The 21,738-nt window shown below is 36.3% G+C and overlaps 1 protein-coding gene and 1 long non-coding RNA gene across 3 annotated transcripts; both read right to left on the reverse strand.

Annotated features, from left to right (window-relative positions):
* Positions 1 to 478: 478 nt before the first annotated feature.
* LOC112189800 (chromatin assembly factor 1 subunit FAS2) lies at positions 479 to 6,020 on the reverse strand. Of its 2 annotated transcripts, none has more exons than XM_024329154.1 (12): positions 5,863 to 6,020; positions 5,367 to 5,469; positions 4,260 to 4,286; positions 4,047 to 4,119; positions 3,094 to 3,197; positions 2,787 to 2,998; positions 2,601 to 2,697; positions 2,133 to 2,205; positions 1,823 to 1,911; positions 1,584 to 1,722; positions 1,330 to 1,430; positions 479 to 1,225 (listed from the first exon to the last, which is right to left on the reverse strand). In XM_024329154.1, the coding sequence occupies exons 1-12, from the start codon at positions 5,974 to 5,976 to the stop codon at positions 687 to 689; spliced, it is 1,671 nt and encodes a 556-aa protein (XP_024184922.1). In that variant the 5' UTR covers positions 5,977 to 6,020; the 3' UTR covers positions 479 to 686. The 2 variants fall into 2 exon arrangements, with proteins under 2 accessions (XP_024184922.1, XP_024184921.1); XM_024329153.1 differs by having other exon boundaries at positions 479 to 1,228.
* A 13,469-nt stretch (positions 6,021 to 19,489) lies between these two features.
* LOC121051634 lies at positions 19,490 to 20,144 on the reverse strand. The gene is made up of 3 exons (XR_005806288.1): positions 20,091 to 20,144; positions 19,857 to 19,960; positions 19,490 to 19,543 (listed from the first exon to the last, which is right to left on the reverse strand). It is a non-coding gene; the product is annotated as an uncharacterized LOC121051634 (long non-coding RNA).
* Between the last annotated feature and the right edge of the window lie 1,594 nt (positions 20,145 to 21,738).

Raw genomic sequence — 21,738 nt, forward strand, 5'->3', positions numbered from 1 at the left:
AGGTTATTTCCCAACACTGATCAAACACAAAACTGACTCGCTTCTATTTCCGAGCATACTGCAAATCTATTCCAAATACTTTTCAGGCTTGTCAGCTGTGGAATATTCCTTAAATTTGAATACTGATGTATCATTTGCAGGTTAAGAATTTTCAGCCTCATCTTGTTGCAGCTTCTCTGCTGTCAAGGGTTCCGTACTTACTAGTTCTGACAGGGATGCTATGGGAAATGACTTGTAGGATTTGTGATAATCTACAGATATATCGCGCACGCATTATTGCAGCTGCAGACTAGTGAAGAAGGAATTGTGAATGTGGAAGTGCAACGCAAAGTGAAGTGTCAATGTTCATCATCGGCAAATCAGTGGGAATGTAAATGTGCATACCACCGAACCAAGGACAAAGCAACATGAATGATCTTAATCAGCTGATCTTAAACAAGGGGATTATGTTGAGTAATGTTCTTGGGGAGCTCTAATATAGCCTGCAGCACCAAGTTTGATTCTCAATTGATTGCTCTAATATTTCCACAGGAGTAGTCTTCTGGCTTCACTAACTAATACACAACTGAATCCACTGTGCATCATACACTAGAAAAAATAGCCGAGAAATCATCCGGTAAAATGAAACAGTACAAAATTGACTACAACAAAATTTACAGAGGTGAGAATGGCAAGAATGGCAGCTATCAAGGGTCAATTGCCATGGGTGTAATGCGTCTTTTAGTAGGCTTATTTACAGTAGGAGTCGTCACTGTGCTCGGTGATTCTTTTTTGCCATCGTTTGCTGCTACAAGACTATCATTTGCTGAAGCTTCAATTACCATGTCCTCTGGCTTCTGAACTGTGCTACTGTCATCACCCATGACTTTCTTTTCTTTCCTTTCTGCTTCTGATATTTCAATATCGGCTGCAAGACTATCATTTGTGGTAGCGTCAATTACCATGTCCTCTGGCTTCTCAACTCTGCTTCTATCATCACCTATGACTTTCTTTTCTGCTTCTGTTTGCTTGTTCCTTTCTGCTTCTGATATTTCATTATTGGCTGCAACAAGACTTTTACTTGGAGTAGTGTCAATTACCATGTCGTCTGGCTTCTTAACTGAGATTTTGTTCTCTTCATTAATGGCTTTAGTTGCAGCAAGACTATTTTCTGTAGTAGCTTCAATTAACATGCCCTCTGGTTTCTTTACCAAGCTTTCGTCCCCTTCACCAATGACCTTCTTCTCTTCTAGAGAACATTATTTAAGAGACATTAGGAACCAAACAGTTGGAGAAACAATCCATAAACAAAATGTGATGAAAAACAAATAGAAAATAAGGACAACAAACCTGACAAATAGATGGGTGATCCCAGTTCATCATTTTCAAATTCTACTAAAGTGCAGTAACCATCTTGGGAAGATAATGCTAGATAATGGGCATCAGGTGACCTGTTGAGCAACATATAATAGTAGCAAATTAAACCCCAGAGAGCGAGAAAAAAATTTAAAAGTCAAAATTAGTAAAACTAAGGCATCAAACAAATTGTTATTGCAGCCTCTCAAAAGAAAAAATTAGTTTATTGTAGGAAACTATAATTTTACCATGTGATGTCTGTTATGGCTGCATAATGAAGACCAGCCCAAACTGCAATTGGAGTAACACTCTCTGTGTCATAAATGTTCAGAGAATCTAAAGTGGCCACCGCAAAAACTATACGATGGGGAAGCTTAAAGAACCCCGCTGCAGATTCATCAAAGAGGCAAAGACTATGGATTACTATCATTAACCAGATAAGTAAACACATTTTATTCCAAAAAAACAATAGAACGAGCATGGTTACATGGATTGGTTCCCCGCAGTCTAAAAGCCAAAGGGCAGAATCGAACTGCTACTATTGGTTTGCTGGCGCAAGGGAGATGTAGAGCAGGCCTGCAATATATGTGGGAATATAAATACCAAACAGACGATAAATTCCTTTGAACTTAGCTCATTTATGTAGACAGTACTGTTATGATACTTTGAGAAGCACAATGTATGATAAACAACTAGAAAATGAGAAACGTCAAGCTGTACAATTAATAGAAAATATACCAGATGGAACGGTTTTAGAAATTAAGACAACAAATATATAGAACTAGAAAGTGCCTTGCCTTGAAAGGTCCTTTCTTGAAAATACATAAGCAGTATTTATTGTTTCTGTTGCAGGTGATACTTTGTAGGAACCTGAAATGAAAGATTGTTATGTCAACAAAGACGATGAAACAAAACATCAGTGGTAAATCAATGGCAGGGAGTCAGGCTTCAGGGAAATGTGATTCACGCAAAAAAAAAAAAAAAAAAAGAGAGAGAGAGAGAACATGATCAGACTATCCTTCAACAACTTTCAAATACATACCCAAAGATAGTAACATAGATTAACAAACTCATTAAAATAAAAATCAGAAGTTCATTACCAGAGACCTCCCTCTGCTTGGTGTTTGTTATTCAGAGAAAGCATAATATTAAAGTTATTGGCATCCTATTAAAGGGGCTTTGCTTATCTACAATCATAATGTTTAATAGAACCACAAATATATTTATGCAACTTCAATTAGATAATACTTCTGTTAAGCTAATACCTGCTGGAACAAGTAGAAATGATCCATCAGGTGACCACGCTAACCTCCGGAAAAAAGATGGTAGTGTCTCATCGTGAAAGAGATGGTTTTTCGCAGACTGCATTCATACATGAAACCTAGAGCATGTCAAAAGTCCATCTATGAAGATGGTATATGATATATGTAGATAATCTATTATCTTCTAACCTTAGACTCATCTGAAGGGTTTTCAGCCTTTGAAATAACATGTTGACAAACATAATTTGTCTTATCAGCACCCTTGGTTTTTGTTTGAGCTTTTTTAAGATAAATGCGACAAGTTCTATCTGAACTAAGGGAGGCAACATACTTGGCCAATGGGTCCCATGCCACACCTTGAACATAATGGAAATGGGAATCCAAAATCTGATGGACAGAGCCTGGGAACAAAAAAGAAAAATCAGAGTTGAATCTCTTATAACATTTCTCAGATACTCATTATATGGTTAAGCTGCTTAGGCATTGTCTTATCTACCTTTGTTAGCATCCCATATGATGCATGAATTATCGACTGAACCAGAGATGAGAAATGAACCATCAGTAGACCACTCGAGGTCCAGCACGTCTTTCCGGTGAAATCTATACCAGAAAAAGTGAGTAAGCACATGAGATTCATGCCAGAAAATATTTCTTACAAACTCCAAATAGTGAAAAAGAACTCTCATGTCCTATATATTCTGGATAAAATAACATTCAGCATGCTAGGTTGAGAACAACTATAGATGAATATAATTCAATTAAGCAAGCACTTGAATATAATAAACTGTACTACCGCTTGGAATTTTAATTCTTCATACATCTATACAATACTACTGATATTTAAAATTTCCATAAAAGATTTATATACTGGTTTTAAAGCTGGCTACAAAAAGTGAAAACAGGATCAAGTACAGGCCAGTCCACAGTCCACACACATAGATGCATGCACCCTCTCCCTCCCTCCCTCCCTCCCTCCCTCCCTCACTCATACACGTAGACATTACAGACATGTGATTTGAGAACTTTTTAGAATAAAAGATTGTTTAGTGGCTTCAAACTGCAGGGAACACATGAAGAGGATCAGATCACAGGCCTATCCTTGATTCGGATCAATCTTCTGTCTACTTGTTAAGGCCTATCTTTAGACTTCTTTATGTTTTTTTTTTTAAATAATTAATGTAGTTAGCATAATGCTTTTAAAGCTCTAGTAAAGGCATATGTGGTTGTTTATATAATATAGTAATAATGAATAAATCTTTTGGATACATGTTTTTTCTATACATGCATCTTTGAATCCATATTTACGTTTGGAATGCCCAAAATTCTACTTGAACATCTAAACCTGGGTCACTAACAGAGATCCTAAATCTGCCGAAACCTAATGTGTTGCAAGCTGCACTTTGAACCAATCTGAAATGCATACAGCAGGTAAACAATTAAAATTCTTACGACAATGTCTTAAGAACCTTCCACGTTTGACTATTTTCTGTTGCATGCAACTTCCATATAATCAGCTCGCCTCCTGATTAACAGAAAACACAAATAGGAAAATGGAGTTTAACGCATCAATACTTGGCTAAATCAGTGATCAAAAGAATAATAATAATAACTGTTTAAATAACATATAAAACTGACTGAGCTTATGTGAGTGATTCATCATACCATCTGCACCGGAGGCAATTTGTTCTCCTGCATCAATGATAGAGCAATATTACTTCCAACCATCAAATAGAAAATTGATGAAGGGAAGAGTTTAGCATAATAGAACTTCCAACCATCAAACAGAATTACCAATCTTTATAAACATGCAACCATAAGGCTACTCATCAGTACACTAACATCAAAGAAATTTTTTCCATGTGAAGACAAATTCAGATGGTGGAAGGGACTGGGAAACTAACAAAGCCTCATTGAGAGGACTTCATAAGTGGTTGACTCTAGTAGAGATTAAATTTAAACTACTACAACATCAAGGTTCTTCTAGTTTTCTATAATTTATAATCATCTTTGTAGAAGAGACCAAACTTTTCGACTACTAACTCCCCATCCAATGCCATTTCGGGAGCAACTATGGTAATTACAATATGCACAACAACACAAGATCCGCAAAAGGGAAAATGAATATTCATGGTCATATTAGTTATCAAGACCAGTAAGCATTGTTCTCAACAAATTTAACATTTGTGTCTAGAAATCAGGACTACAACCACCATGAAAACAAAAGTAAAATCTAGTCACTGACTTAATTCTCTTCTTGAAAATGTAAACTCAAGAGAGAAAATGTCTATCAGTCGGTACAAAGACATCCTTTATTTCAAAACTTCATCCAATTACGCAATTAATCGAATCTCACAATGCATTTTTAATATATTTTCATAGACTACATTTATGTTTAAACCCAATTCATATATTTTCAAATTCTTGCATGGATGGAAAGGACATTGTAAGATAAACAATGAAATAGTATCTGCTATCCTTTGGAGATAAAAGAAAAGTCAGCCGAGTATGTGATTCAAATTAGACTTGAGGCACCTTAACTCTATGCGTTGCATGTAACAACACCTATCCACCTTAATATACATATAAATAGAAAATTCAGCACTTAGATATACGAACTTTAGCAAAACCAGGACTAAGCATTGCTAATACAAATATCACTGAAACTGCAGCAATTTGTAACAATGTAAGCTTTCTATAGCAACTAGTTGTGTAGTTCCATTACAATCGTCAAACAGAACAGAAATCATCGGAATATAAACAAACACTTACCAGAAGGGGAGAAGCGAAGGACATTTATGGCAGAACTATGGTAAGAAAGGCTATTATGATACGACACTGAAGGGAGCTTCTCGCCGGAATTTATCAACCAAAGCTGGTCAAATCAAACACACAAGAAAGAAACAGTTAGTTCAATCTAGGCTTAAAAACACTTCCAATCTCTATACGCCCCTTTCCAATATTCCCTATAGTACCTTCTTTTCATATCCATTACAAGAAAAGGTCTCAATCTCAATTACAGGAAACAAAAATGCCCGCGATTTTTTAGGGTTTTCTGGGCAATCAAATTTTACAGAAGCAGTTAAGAAGACGAAATCAAGAACCAAATCCAAGAAATCGTTTTTCGAAAAAAGGAAAAGGTATAATGCGGAGTTGAGGTGAGCCCAGACGAAATTGAAGGGAAAGAAAGCAAGAAGCCTTAAAAAAAGCCCAACCCTTTAGATTCTTGAATAGCCAGAAGAGAAGGGAAGAGAGGAAAAGAGAGCACCTTGATGTCGTAATCGGCGCCGCCGGTGGCGAGAATGCCGGAATGAGGGTGGAAATCTAGGGTTAGGACGGGCTTGGTGTCGTGCCAGTTGATCTGGACTGTCCCGCCTTTCATTTTTCTTGTTTCTTGATTTGGGGGAGACGAGAAGACAATTTAGGGTTTATTAATTGGGAAAGAGAGGTGGGTATATATGTTCACTTGGATTTTTGGCGGGAAATAAAAATAGTTCCTCAACTTTTTACATGATGATATTTACCTCTTTACTCATAAAATTCAATTTTAGTTGGATATCATTACCAACAGTGGCTCAGTTATAAGTCCATAACTCTACAAGAATAACATTGACAAACTATGTTGTTTAGTAAAAAAAACAATCCAACTCGAAATTTTTACCAAAAATAGTACCTCACATGCATGTACATTGTCACAAAATTTGGCACTTCTTTGTTGAAATAAAAAATGTTTTATCAAACAACTGTAAAAGTAAATTAAAATTGATCTACTCATTTCATTTCATAATCCCTTTATATAGAGATATAATTACAACGGAAATATAAATTACAATAATAATATTAAATGCTGATTGAGCTGTGATTGCAATTCCTTAATTCCCTCTTTGTTAATTACTTTGAAGAAGACACATAATTTGTTTTTCCCTTAACACTTCTCCTTGTACCAAGTCAAAAACGAAATTGTGCATTAGTTGTTGTCTCACTAAAAACCTTGCCAAGTAATAATAAAAACCATGTGGGATAAAAAAAATACATCTTGGTCGAAGACAAAAGAGCACAACGCATCTTTTACATTTGAGGATGACATGTGTGTGTTAGACTCCCCTTAATGTCTACACCTCTCCCTGATCCGTACATTAATCAAGAGAGCTTGAAAAATCTTCGAATTCCTATGTTTTTCCATGTTTCTCAAATATGGCCTTAGGCAATGATTTGGTGAACAAATCTGCCACGTTCTCCTTAGACCTTACTTGATTCACTTGAACCTTAAGGAGAGCCTATTGTTGCTGATTGTAGAAAAACTTTGGCAATATGTGTTTTATATTATCACCCTTGATATAACATAGCTTTATATGTTCGATGCAAGCTGCATTATCTTCATAAATGCAAGTAGGCTCTTTAGTGGTAGAACTCAAACCACTAGTCCCTCGAATATGTGTAATGATAGCTCTTAACCATATACACTCATGAACCGCCTCATGTAGAGCAATGATTTTGAGTGATTTGAGGAGGTAGCCATCCAAGATATAGCCATGTTCCCAATGGTAAATACATAACCAGTTTAGGAACGACCTTTATGTGGGTCAGAGAGGTACCTAGCATCAGCAAAACCAACCAAAACATCATTTGGGGTTTCAGTGTAGTGAGTGGCGCTTTCGCCATTAACATTTCATTTAGGGGTTGCAGTTCCATATGCGGTCCCTCTTGTATCTCTGTAGGGAAAGAACAGTCCAAAGTCAATGGTTCCTTTTAGGCATCGAAAAATGTTCTTGATACTATTCCAGTGACGCTGTGTTGGCGCTGAGTTAAATCTAGCTAACAAGTTAAATGAAAATGTAATGTCTAGTTGAGTACATTGGGCTAAGTATAATAATGTGCATATTGCACTTAGATAGGGAATTTCAGCTCCCAACACCTCTTCGTCATCTTCCTTTGGACGAAATGGATCTTTCTTTACATCCAACTTTGACCGATCATGAAAGTGCTAGCAGGATGCGCTTTGTCCATGTTAAATCGCCTGAGCATCTTTTGAACATACACAAACTGGTGGATTATTATTCCACAAACTCGGTGTTCTAGTCCAAGGCCTAGACAGAATCGAGTTTTCCCTAGATCCTTCATCTCAAATTCGGATTTCAAGTAGCTCATTATTTCTCTTATTTCATCAAGAGTACCTATTATGTTCATATCATCGACATATATAGCTACAATTGCAAATCCGGAACTTGTTTTCTTTATGAATACACAGGGGCATAATTCATCGTTCTTATATCCCTTTCCAATCAAGTAGTCACTTAGACGGGTATACCACATCAGCCCGGATCTTTTCAATGCATAAAGTGAGCGTTTCAACCTAATTGCAAATGCACTCCGTGGTTTAGAGTTACTTGATTTGGGTAATGTAAGGCCATTAGGCAGTTTCATATATATATATATATATATATATATATATATATGAATCAAGATCCCCATAAAGATATGCAGTAACCACATCCATGAGCTGCATTTCCAGTCCTTCGGAAACTACCAAGCTAACTAAGTGGCGGAATGTTATAACATCCATTACGGGAGAATATGTATCCTCGTAATCAATTCCAGGGCGTTGTGACAAACCTTGCGCCACAAGGTGAGCCTTGTACCTCAAGACTTCATTCTTCTCATTACGTTTTCTGATAAACACTCATTTATGTCCTACAGGTTTTATACTTGGTGGGGTTAGCACTACCAAACCAAATACCTGTCTCTTTGCCAAGAATCTAGTTCTTCCTGGATTGCTTCTTTCAATTTAGGCCAATCTGCTCTTTGTTGACATTCTGCAACAGAGCGTGGTTTGATATCATCGTGCTCTATGATTTCTTGAGCAATAGTGTATGCAAATACATCATCAATGTGTATGGAAGACCTTTCCATCAACTCATATGCACTCTTATAATCCATTGAGATTTCTTTGTTCTCTACAATCATTTCAAACATCGGAGCGTCCTCCAGTATTGATTCATGGACATAACTATAATCAGAGACAATCTCATGAGATGGATTCTCTACATTGATGATTAATGGATCGGTTTGTGCCTTACTCGCCCTCTTCTTCCTTTGGGGAGCCACGGCCTCAACCACACCTCCACTAATTGTGGTTGCAACGCCTCTATCTGTGGCCCTGTGCCCCTTGTTGGGGACTTCTAACCTCGCAGGCACATTTGCAGCTGGTATATGTGATCTCATCACTTTTGCGATATCAGTAAACGCATCAGGCATCGAATCTATTACTTTCTGAAGATCGATTATTCTTTTCACTCCACTTTCACATTGTGAAGTGCGGGGATCAAAATGAGATAGAGTAGGGACAAAGCATGACAATTCCTGTCGTTCCCTTGGAAAATCCTTTTTCCTATCTCCCCCTAACGACTGGAAGACTGTCTCATCAAAGTGACAATCTGCAAATCTAGCGGTAAAGAGATCGCCTGTCAAGGGTTCCAAATAGCGTATAATTGTTGGAGATTTGTATTCATCATAAATACCTAATCATCTTTGAGGATCCATTTTGGTACGCTGTGGGGGCGCAGTAGGCACATATACTGCCCAACTAAATATGCATAAGTCAAGCTCATATCCAGTTACCAACTGGTACGCAGAAAATGGTTGGCTAGCAGTGGGTCTGAAATGAATAAGTACAGCTGCGTGGAATATTGCATAACCCCAGGCAGATATAGGCAGTTTGGTGCGCATAACCAGTGCCCTAGCCACCATATGTAGCCTTTTGATGATGGCTTCTGTGAGACCATTTTGTGTATGCACTTGGGGTACAAGATGCTCTACATCGATCCCAATAGACATGCAATAATCATCAAATGTTTTTGATGTAAACTCTCCGGCATTATCAAGCCTTATAGACTTGATAGGGTGATCAGGGTGATGAGCCCTTAAACGTATAATATGTGCTAGGAGTTTTGCAAATGCAGCATTTCTTGTGGACAATAATGCGACATGTGACTAGCGTGTCGAAACATCCACCAGAACCATAAAGTACTTGAATGGTCCGCATTCTGGATGGATAGCTCCACAGATATCTCCTTGTATTCTTTGTAAGAATGAAGGGCATGTTTACTTACTTGGAATGAGAGGGAATGATTATGGGGTAAATTTATTCCTGCATTTACTAACACATAAAGGAATTGAAATGATTCCGGGTAAGTATTCATGTGTTTACTAATACATGAAGGAATCAGAATGGGTATAGGTCCTACCTCCTTATAAGGAATCGATTCCTGAATACTCAAGAATTTGATTACGAAGGGGGGAGATGGGTTTAGGAATCAACTCCTCCGGAATCAATACCGATTCCTTTCTTCTCCCATTCCAGTTATCTCCGATTCATGATTATTTCCATTCCAAGAAAGTAAACGTGCCATTGGAATGTTTTGTTTTGTATCTTTAGCATAGGAAGGTCTCGATCCTATTTTTGCTAAAGAGCAGGCTTTGCAAAACTAGTGATGTGCCTTTGAAATAGGCAATGAGGCATAATGGGAAGGAGGTAGTGCTTCTAGTATTTTAGAAGGCAATGGCTGCATTTGAGCAGTACTAGGACCGACACCTTACAGCGTGGAGGAATTTTGTCCCATTTTATTTTTCACTCGAAAGAAGGGATGTCCATGTGAGTTCTTTAAAATACGGATCATCATGTCACGACCAGGGTGCCCTAGGTGGTCATGTCAAAGCCTATATGAATTAGTGTCTAGCATTTCATTGTTGGTGACAGCATAGGATTCAATGATCTAAATAGTAGTGAGGTATAGTCCACTAGATTGACTCATTAGTTTCTCTAAAATGCATTTCCTTCCACATTCATTAGAGGTAATATAAAGGTATTCAGTTTCATTTTCACGGTGGGTTTCTACATGATAACCGTTGGCATGAATATCTTTGAAACTTAACAAGGTTCGATTAGCTCTTGGTGCATACAGAGCATTTGTGACTTTAAACATTGTGCCATTAGGCAGCAAAAATTTGGCAGTTCCTTGCCCTATTATTACTTATGATGATCCGATCATCGTAGTAACAGATGAATTATAGGTTATTAATTCAATGAATAATTGCATATTCCTTAATATGGTGTGAGTAGTCCCACTATCAACTAAACACTCAAGTTCTCCTCGATTCATTCCTACAATTAAATGGGAGGTATTATTAATTAATTGAAAAAATATATCTCATATTCTTTAGAGTATTTCTATTTTAGGTAGAATGATATTTTTTTATTCTAATAATTTTTTTCTCTAGATGTATTGCTTTACATCTTTATAGTGCTATTTTGAACTATATAAATATGTGTAGTAAATAAAATCAAATAAATTCAATGCTTTAGAATAAAATCTGAATTTTATTAATAAGCCAATGATAATCAAATCAAGATCTTGTTCAGATATCTAATTCATCAAACAATTATTGAAATAAACTTTAAGACAAAGCAATAGTCTAATTAAAAATAGGCATTATGTCTTCACAACTGTTTTTGGAAAATAAAATAAATAAAACAGATCAGTCAAATTTTAGAGCATCCATTAACTGAGCAAGTTCTTGTTGCCATTGAAGTTTGCAATTGTGAGGTTGACGTCTGGGTCATGGCCTCATTCTTCCATATATTGTGCCTCTTGTTCTTTAGACTCCTTATACCTCTTGTAAGTGGCTGCTACTCTATTGCTTGCTTGGTAGTTCTTGTACCAATGCCCAATGACTCCACACCTCTAGCATGGTTCATTGCCAACTCTTTCCTTTTTGACTGAACGGTTCTTAGGTGCCTTTTGCACCTTGTTTTCATGACCATCAGGGCCAGCACCACCATCTCTGCGCCATACATTGGGAGGACCTCTGCAGCCCATATCACGACCCCACGTCCCGTGCCACGTGGTGCATTGTTACCACGTGGGTAGGGATCAGCACATCCAACCCCCTTTGCATTGACGTTCTTTCCACCTTTCAGTTTACCATTATTAGCCTCGGGAATTTTCTTTGTCCCAACGGGCTTAGCATTGTTGTTCAAAATAACCTCATTATGCCTCTCAGCCACTTGCAATAGGTTGATAAGCTTATTGAATGTTGTGATTCTTTTGTTGTCATACTCCAGCCTATATTGGTTTGATAGTATAAGTGATGAAGTAGGAAAAGTGGCAAGAGTCTTCTGGATCATATCATCTTTTGTGAGTTCCCTTCCACAGAAATTGAGACATGCATTTAGGAGCAACATGTCATTGTTGAAGTCATTGGCCATTTTGTAGTCAAGTAAGCGGATTTTATTCCACTGAACGGTCAATTCTAGGAGCAAAGTGTCATGAATGTTCCCAAAATGTCCCTTACGGGCATCCCACAGTTCTTTGGATGTGTTCATATAAAGGTACTCGCAGCGGAGGCTAGGATCAATATGTTGTCTTAGAAACATTAAGGCATTTGCTTTCACTTTGTCAGACGGTCCATCGTCTTTAAGATTGGTGGGAGTTTTGATGGTGGTAGTGTAGTCTTTTGCCACAAAGGCAGTTTCCACACTGGAAATCCAACGATGGTACTCAAGTCCTTCTAAGTCCAAAATGTCAAATTCAGGTTGAGTTGGATCAGTCATCTGCATAAACAAGAGAGAAAGTATAAATTACGCAGTCATAAAGGCATCCACATGAATTATTTTCTAAAAATATGAATTAGATTTCAAGACCAAGATTCGTAATGGCACTTTTTTTCCGATGCTATGTGAAAATGTTTTATCACGGTAAGTATGTATTTATAATAAGCATGAATTTTCATTATCATGGCAAAACGCAATTTATATGTAACATACTAAATAAAACAATTATAGAAGGTAGAAACGTAAATTATAGGACATGCTCAAAATTACACAAATAATACATAACAATATATATATATATATATATATATATATATATATATATATATAGCATGCTCAAAATAAAATGTAAATAATAGCATAAAGGTATGCGTAGACATAATTATATAAGCGTAGATAAAATAAAAACATGCTCAAAATTTCATAAATAATAAAAACATAAACAATAAAATATAAAGCATATGCTTAAAAAATAGTAAAAATAAAATTAACATGCTTTAGATTCTATGAATATATATAACACATATAATAATATATATGGAAAGTGAAATATAATCAAGGCAGCCAAAAATAAAAAAATAAAAACATACTTGGTTTCGGGAAAACAAAACAATCCTCGCGCATGCGTATGTTGATGCAGACGTGCGTAGCGATATTTTTGGGCTTGAGAAAGCTGAACCGCTTCCTCTCTCTTTTCAGCAGTGGGCCACATAGCCTTTTTTTTTTTTTTTTTTTTCTTGGGTGGTTCTAGTTTGACCTCCAAATTTGCTATTTGGACCTCACATACTTAATATACCTCTAATTTACTTTTTAGAATACTTGAAAAGCTAAGTAGACCTTTTTATTTTTACTAAAACACCCTTGAACATGAGATATAACAATTTGTTACTCTATCTTTTTTCTTTCTTCAACCATGAGAAGAAGAATGAATCAAAATCACATTATATTGCTCTCTTATGAGTAAGTCTCTCCTCCATAAAAATTAATCAGAGGGTTGGTTCTCGATCTTCATATGATATGTTGTTGGAATCTCTTTGAATTTACTAAAAGAAAGATTTCAAGGGTTTTTGGGTTAGAAGATCGAAAAATAACTATATCATAGTATTCAATTAATTTAGTTTAAAAAAATTTCAAATCAGATTGTTTTGAATTTATTTTTGTATTAAATGATGAGCCATGTATAGAAATTATTATTTTTAGTTAATTATTTTGAAAAAACTACATAGGCAATATAAGGAAATTTTGAATTTATTACATAGGTAAATTGTAAAACTACATAGGCAATATAAGGAGATTTTGAAAAAAAAAATTAATTAAATGTTATATTTGATTGGAGGAAGTAAGAAGAGTATTTATTTTTATTTTTTTTTCATTTTTCTCTCTTTGTCCATATTTATCTTTTCATATAACTTGACAAAGTCTATTAATAATTGAAAAAAGTTGGAGATCCAAATATCAAATTTGGAGGTCCAACTAGAATCACCATTTTTTCTTTTCTTTTTCCTTTTTTTTTCTTGGGCCGCAGGGCCTACTTCTTTTGTTTTCTGTTTTTGGGCCGGGTCACCCTTTTTTTTTCTCTTTTTTTTTTTTTTTTTTTTTTCTGTGGGCCAGGTCAGCTTTTATTTTATTTTATTTTTCTCTTCTTCTTTTTCCTTTTTTTTTTTCCTTCTTTCTTTTCTTTTCTATTTTCTTCCTCCTCCTTTCCTTCTGGTTTTCAGATGGGTGGCTGCTGTGTGTCAGTGCTTGGTGCAGTCGTGCCTTGAGTTGGAGGTCGGTGGGCTGACACGATCTGATGGGCTAACGCTAATCTGGGACAGATGAAGGCTGGAAGCTGGCAGATGAAGATGGTTGTCTGGGTTGATCAATGATGAAGATGACCCGGTGATTAACTCGAGCAAGAATAGATGGTCTGTTGGTGTTCGCTAGAGGAAGATGGGTGCAAAGAGCAAATTGCTCCGGGCTAGATGTGGAGAGCAAATTGCTCGTGGTTGGAATCAAGACGGGAAGAAAAGAAAAAAAAATTTGTTTAGGGTGGCGGTAGGGAAAAAAAAATTCTTCTAGGGTTTTTTTTTTTTTTTTCAAAGCTAGGGCTAGAGACTCGTGCTGATAACGTGTAAAAGTAAAATGAAATTGTTCTACTCATTTCATTTCATAATCCCTTTATATAGGGATAGAATTACAACGGAAATATTAATTACAATAATGATATTAAATGCTGATTGAGCTGTGATTGCAATTCCTTGATTCCATCTTCGTCAGTTACTTTGACGAAGACACATAATGTGTTTTTCCTTTAACAACAACACATTTGTTCGAAATCCTTTCTTATAAGAGATTCATATTTATACACAAATGTTTTGCATTTCAACTATTAAGCTCTAAGCACTTTTGTCCAACGAAGTCTATAATTTGGGCTATTATTTTGGTAGTAGGAACCAAAGTGTCGGGCTTGGTATATTTCAGGTATCCTAAGTGATTCAGTTTTTCAGTTAACCACTTTCTCTTTTAATATCAAATCCATTATCATCTCTTCCTCTCTCCATTCTCTGAAGTCTCAACTAATGGCATAGTCATGCAAAATTGCAAACTATTTAAATTTATTCCTCAATCTTCGTGACGCTTTTAGCAAGTAAGGTAGAATCACTAGTTATTCACACTCATTTTTTCTTTTCTATCAATTGAACGCTTCAATAGTGGCATGTTGTCAATTAGTATTCAGACTAAGATCCTGAGATCCAGGTGGTATCCCGGCACGCTCCTTTGCTCCGCAAAAATTGGAGCAACGTAGTTAGGCTTTGGAAAAAACAGAGGTGGCTACTTTGCTTATCCGGCTGCGGCCTCCCGTCGACGACAGCTACCAGCCTCATCAGCGAGCGAAGGGTGTGGCCGGATGGGCGTGTTTTCGCTTGGTGGTGGGAGGTGATCAAGATTGGGGGCTGCGACAGGAGGAGTTTTCTTTTTCTCAGATGAAGACAACGGCGGATCGGTGTTCTGTTGCAGAAAACTTGAGGAATCGAGAAGCGGTCATCTCGGTAATATTGGAAGGCGTATTGACATTGGTCGGTGTTGGGACAGTGCTGGGTTGGAGAGTTTTGTCATCTGGGTTTATAGTGGAAGGAGATTTCAGAGATGGAGTTTCTCTCCAGGTTGGTTTTGTCCTTGGCTTAGATGTCAGATAATTGGGGTCGAGTTTACCAACCTCAATCTGAACTTTGCTGTGGCTGATTCTGTGAAGCTTGAGTCGATTTTGTGGAGAAGGAAAGTTGATTGTGGCAGTTTATTTATGTGTTCTTTTAGGCTTTTATTCTTTAGTTTGTGGTTAGGATTAATAAGTCCCTCCTCCCTCGAGTGAGGGTTTGGGTGTTTTAGTGGAGTGTCAATGTCATTGATATGGTGTCATGGTCATTCTACTGTGTCATGGTCTGGTCTTTTGTCAGTGCTTTCTGGTTATCAACGTGATGGTGAATCACCCTTACACGTGGTCTGGCAATTTTGGGACGCGATGTCCGAACGAGTGAAAACAGTTCATCTTAATGTTGGTGGCTGGGTTGTATCGGTACAGGTTTGGTTGTTACTCATTGTAGCTCGCGAGTGTGGGCGTAAAATTTGGTTAGAGGTTGAGCCTTTTTAGCTCATGGAAGTCACTCATGTTGACGGTCCCGTAACTATGGATCCAATGTTTTGTAATCTATTTGGTTATTAATAGAATTTTCATCTTCTCAAAAAAAAAAAAAAATAGTGGCATGTTGTCCTTTATTTAAGTTTCACGATCCTTTCTATATAAGTATACTAGAACAAAACACACCCGATGGGTGTGGATAATTATTAATTAAATAGATGTGGAAAAGCTTTTTTCAAAATAAGTGGGGAGTTATTACAAATAGTGGGAAGTTTTGTCTTAGATGAAATGCACATAGTGGGTAAGTGGGAAGTTATCTGCAGATAAGTAAATTATTGTTTTCTTATTTTTTTTCAATTTTGATTTTGTTATTTACCTTCTTATCCCTTAGTTATTAAATATAATTTCAAATTAATATATGATGTAAGGATCCATATGTAATCTCATATGCATTTTGGCTAACAAAACCTCTTCTCTTAATAATAGTATAGATAGATATGGTCATGTATACAACAAACAAAACATTTCACTGGATAAGTGAAAAATTTGACCCGCTGGCCGGGGTTTGGGAGTGGACTGAGAGTTGGAATGGTGATGACCATGTCCCCACCATAAGTATCCAGAGATTACCGATTTGTGGGTGGTGGTGGAGGGTAAACTAGCAGGAGATGACATCAATGACTTGTGTATGCAGTTGCCTTAGTAATGTCCCTTTTTCTTCGTCAAATGTTTGCAAAGTGCAAAGTGTGCTTAACGTGTTTTGGAAATGATATGGGTCCGTTGCATTAGATCTTTTCTTCGATCCAGTAATTAGTTTTGATGATCTAGCTCTTCTTTTTTCTTGAAGAAACCTACTTTCTCATGTAAATTTCCAACACAATTAGATACGGTTGTTAGATCAAATATGGACTTAACACATATCATCATAAAGTAATTGATGATTAGCTAAATGTCAAACCTAGTTTAACATGGATACAAACTGTAAATCAATACCAGTAACTTAATGAAGCAGTGTATCAATTCATTAAGAATAGTAATCCATTGCTTAGTCAACAAGAAAGGCTACAAGATTGTGATACATTAGGAATCTAACAATGAAACCTAAACCGACAAGGAATGCTTTAATGGGAAACTTCTTGAGGTTTAAGTCTCATATATATACAGATGAATTGGTCCCTGATTACTACCGACGTTTTGCATATTGTTCTGTCCATTGAGAAGCAAGTTAATTGGTAAGTAACAGAAGGTCATATTTAGTGATCGAGTTTAGCAGCTGCATAAGATGGAATCCATGCTAGTGATTGCTGAAGGTAAGCCTTGACCCCTTTTATGATTGTGTGCATATGTTGTGAGCATGTATATGGTTTTAACAATTGGTATCAAAGCATAGGCTCACAAATATCAAAATCGTTTTAGGGTTTTGCAAAACAAACACAAAAAAAAAAAAAAAAAAAAAAAAAAAGAAGGGGTTTTTGCTTTACTGGTCAACTGGTCAGGTACCTGATCAAGGTAAGTTACTTAAGTCGATTGCTGCATCTGGTTAATTATCAAATTCACGCTTCCGCTGTTATTTTTAGTAGCAAATTGGGGAAAACGCCAAAAAAAAAAAAAACAGGTTTTTCTGTGAAAAGTGTTTTCGATTCATAGCATGATAACTAAGTTTTTGATTGTGCTCAAGAACCCTAGTTGTATTCCCGGCGTGCGTTAGGTTAGAGTAGATGGTGACCGGATGAAATTTACAATTTCTTGATTGTTCTGTGGTTTCTTGGAATCGAAACAATTTTGATTGTGCTTGAATATGCATGATGAATTGATTGATGATATGGTCTTGTATATGTGATTGTGTAAAATTGAATGAAGAACAAAAATCTCCCAAAAATTGTTTACACATTATTAAAGTTGACAGATACGAGAGCTTAATTTTCTTACAAGGATGAATCTGGGTAGAATATAAAGTTAAAAGCTCATGAGATTTGTGGTTTTCTGTTGGCATAAGTGATTATGATGCACAAAGCATTCTTCATTGATGTTGGCAGAAAACACTGATCAGGTAACTAACCATGTAACTGGTCAAGTAACTGACCATGTAACTGGTCAAGTAACTGACCATGTAACTGACCATGTAATTGACCAGGTAACTGACCAAGTAACTGGTCAGGTAACTGATCAAGTACCTGATCGTGTAACAAAACTGAAATTGTGTTTTGTGTTTTAAAACTATGCTTCAGTTTTCTTGTCAAGACCCACCCCGGAATTACCCTCCTAACTCCAAGATGGACCTGCGGGGCCCACTTTTTGGAAAAATTCGACAGAACTTCCCCTAAAAGTGGACAACCTTAAACCTACTAAAAACACTTCTAAGTATAGTAATTTCTATGCTTGAAGCCACCCTGCTTCCAAGCAACAATCCGCAAATTTCCAAGTATAAACATCGTACTACACAAACATAACCATTTATATAAATTACAACCCAGCAAATCAAATCTTTTTACTTTCTCCAATATTAAACGACTCCCATACACTCATAATTATACAAATGTATAAATCCACCCTTTTTAAGTCATCAGAGCAATCTAAAGAACACACTCGAAATATAATACATAGAGTAGGTTAACAAATAACCTACTGAGGATAGATGGCAAAGGTGGTGCTAGCCTCTACTCCTAAGCCGGTCATCAACGCTGCGATCTGGGCAATTGAAACCAAAGGGCCCAGGGGAAAAGTACATAAAAACGTTAGCGTGAGTGGACAAAATAAATAAGTATAAAGGAAGAAAAGTTCATACTCTCCCACAAATTTACATTATAAAAAAAATCTCGATGCATGCAACATTATAAAACGTATTTCTTTAAATTCAAAACTCGTGAAAAACATACCAGTCTCACTGGTTAAAAGAAAACGGACTAGCCCCGCTAGTCAAGTAATGATAAAATATGGGGAAGAGATTTCACCATACGAAAGAAGGGAGCCTCCCAGGCTCGGGTCAGAGTGTCCCACACTCTGGAGCATCCCATGCTCTGCTCTTACTCACCCACAAACACATAGTAAGCAGGGAGGAGTACTAATAGGCTAGCTAGCAATAAAATATAGCGACTCAGGTATGGTGGGTAAAAACTAATAAAATCCAATAAATCCTTAAGGCTTCCCCATGTCCCACGAATAAAAGAAACACGGGTACGATTCCCAACCGTACCCGGACATTCTCGTAAAGTAGTATAAACTAACAGTGTGTCCCACACGCTACAGAAATAAGTAGATTGTCAATGAGGTATTCCCAATGCTAAAATCGAAAATCAATAAATAAACATGGAGATTTACTCCAACAAAATTCAATTTGCAAATAAAGTCTCAAATCGACGAATATAAATATAATATAAAGGGGAATTTGATTCTACACCCAAATTGACACACCTCTTTTAGAATAAACCCATCCATAAGAGTGTTTTAATATATACCAAAACCAATTAATTAGATTTATGCAAAATAAAAAAACCTAATAAATAGACTAAATAATAAAACCCAATGTTGTTAAGAATTACTGAATCTGCCACTTTCAAATTCCCATTCACTTATTAAATAGGATTGATAATAAAATCCAATAATATTGCTAATGGAAGTCGATCAATAGACGTCTCCCAGAATTACTTAACCCTTGATTTCAGCAATTGATAATTCTCCTCTGGGTTGGAGGTTACGTAACTTCACATTGAAAAGTGTAATCTGCACATTCAAAGTTGGTGTCAATATCTCTACAAGCTTGTGATATAAATGGATTGCACAATCAGAGATTGGTGGGTTGTCTGTGTTCGACAGCATATCTGATTGGTACGGTTGATGAGCATTGTGATTGCTATCTATTCAAAAGGTGTGTGTGCTCCTGACGAAGAGGTATTTGTTTTGTGATCATTCTAGGTTTTTGATATTGAGTAGGTATGATAGACTATACAAGTTCTTGATTGCAGGTTTTTGTTTCATCTTCTTATTTCTCAATAGATACTACAAGTTAATTTTGATGGCTAAAGAGTACACCCACCTGGAATTTAGGTGCGACCTTCTCAAGTTTGGACGTGTTATGACCGACGAGTTAAGGGCTGAAATTACTGAAGTGAAGCTTGATCTGATTGCACCCTCCATCATCTACAATAACATGGACCCTATTATGGAAAATTAATGAACATGGAATATTGATTCTATACCTACGCCTATTGGAATGGGGAATCAAATTTCATTCAAAAAAGGGAAAAAAAAGAAAAGCAAAATGACATACCTTGATGAGAGGATGTTTAATCACTACATGATAGGAATACCTCCACAAAAGGATGTTTAATCAGATTGAGAAATCTACGAAATCTAATAGCAATATCTACACAACCACATCTACTTAAAAATAGCAAATATAAAGATCAAATCTGAAAGGAAGAGATATACAATAATTAAGACAATTAATCTTTTTAAATAAGGAATATCTACACAAACATATCTTCTAAAATATGGCATCAATTACATACAATAATTAAGGCAATTGATCAAGTTGACATATTTAATAATAGGATTATCTACACAAACATATCTACTAAAAAATGGCAAATATATAGGTCAAATAAAAAAGGAAGAGATATGCAATAATTAAGGCAAGTAATCGTTTTTAAATCAGGAAAAATAAATTGATGGTATTAAATTCTAATTTGTGTTTATAACTGATGCCATATTTAAATTAAAAAAAAAACACCTATATTTGAGGAATTTTTTCCTTCTTCGACGAGAAGGGTAAAATAGTCAAACTAAAAAAAAAAAAAACTTAATTATAGACTTAAAACCTATACGGTAGGTTTAATTATGTGAATGGGTGTAGATTAAAAGAAAACATATGATTGAGTTTCCCTTAAGAGGAGCTTCATTTTTTGGGTTTTTTTTTCTAATTTTCTCTAATATAAATGGTATAAATCAGGAAATCACATCGAAAACCATTCGTCGAAAAGTCACATCAAATATAAATTCGAATCCGAGCATAACAACTTAATAACCAAAGTTCACCACCGGTATAAATCATAATTATTCATGAGAATCATTATTTAAAAGCAAATCCAAGAGATAATTCGCAATCAACTTTATATGCTCGGAAAATATGTTAATAAACTAGAACATGCTTTAATAAATAAATGCATGCATCACTTATTCGAAAACAAAAGTCCACTCACAGTGTACGGCTAAGCCTGCCGTCGATCCGAACCCTCCTCGAGGGAATCCTCCTCACGTCCTGTACAATATAACGTCCGTAAACCTTAATTACTGGATGGAAAACTAAATTACGATAATTAAAACCAAACCCTAACATCATCTTTATTTGCCCAAAATCTCCCAATCTTCTTCACTAATATTATTCCCTTAAGGTATGGGCTTTAGGGCCGAATCAAGGAAATCTGATAGATGGATTTCTCATAATTCAATTAACAATTTCATCATTGATCAACATCAAAATCCATAATCACTCTTCTCCAATTTTATCCCAAAACTGCAATCATGGAACTAAAAGTATAATTGACTAATTATATCAACAACAGAAGTCAAATTCCGGCCAAAACACAGTCTCACGCGCCACCTACAGTGGCAGCGCGTGGCACCCACGCGCCGGTACCAACCTCCACCACCGGCTACCAAGATCATATACAGCAACTACTCAACACACTGATTAAACTTTTCAACTACAACATTCCCAAATTATACTTGTAAATGGTCGAATTCAACCGGCGAAATTAACCCAGAAAATCAAGAACCCTAGATTTTCAATTCTGCCTCTACACTTCAAATCTTGATTCGAGGTTAGGGGCGAAATGATCTCCGTGGAAAACCGAGCCTTCAACGGCAAAATGGTGACCGGAGGTGGCCGGAATCGCCGGAAATCGGCAAAAATGGCT

The sequence above is a fragment of the Rosa chinensis genome, chromosome 2 (genome assembly GCF_002994745.2).
Source record: "Rosa chinensis cultivar Old Blush chromosome 2, RchiOBHm-V2, whole genome shotgun sequence".
Taxonomy (NCBI): Eukaryota; Viridiplantae; Streptophyta; class Magnoliopsida; order Rosales; family Rosaceae; genus Rosa; species Rosa chinensis.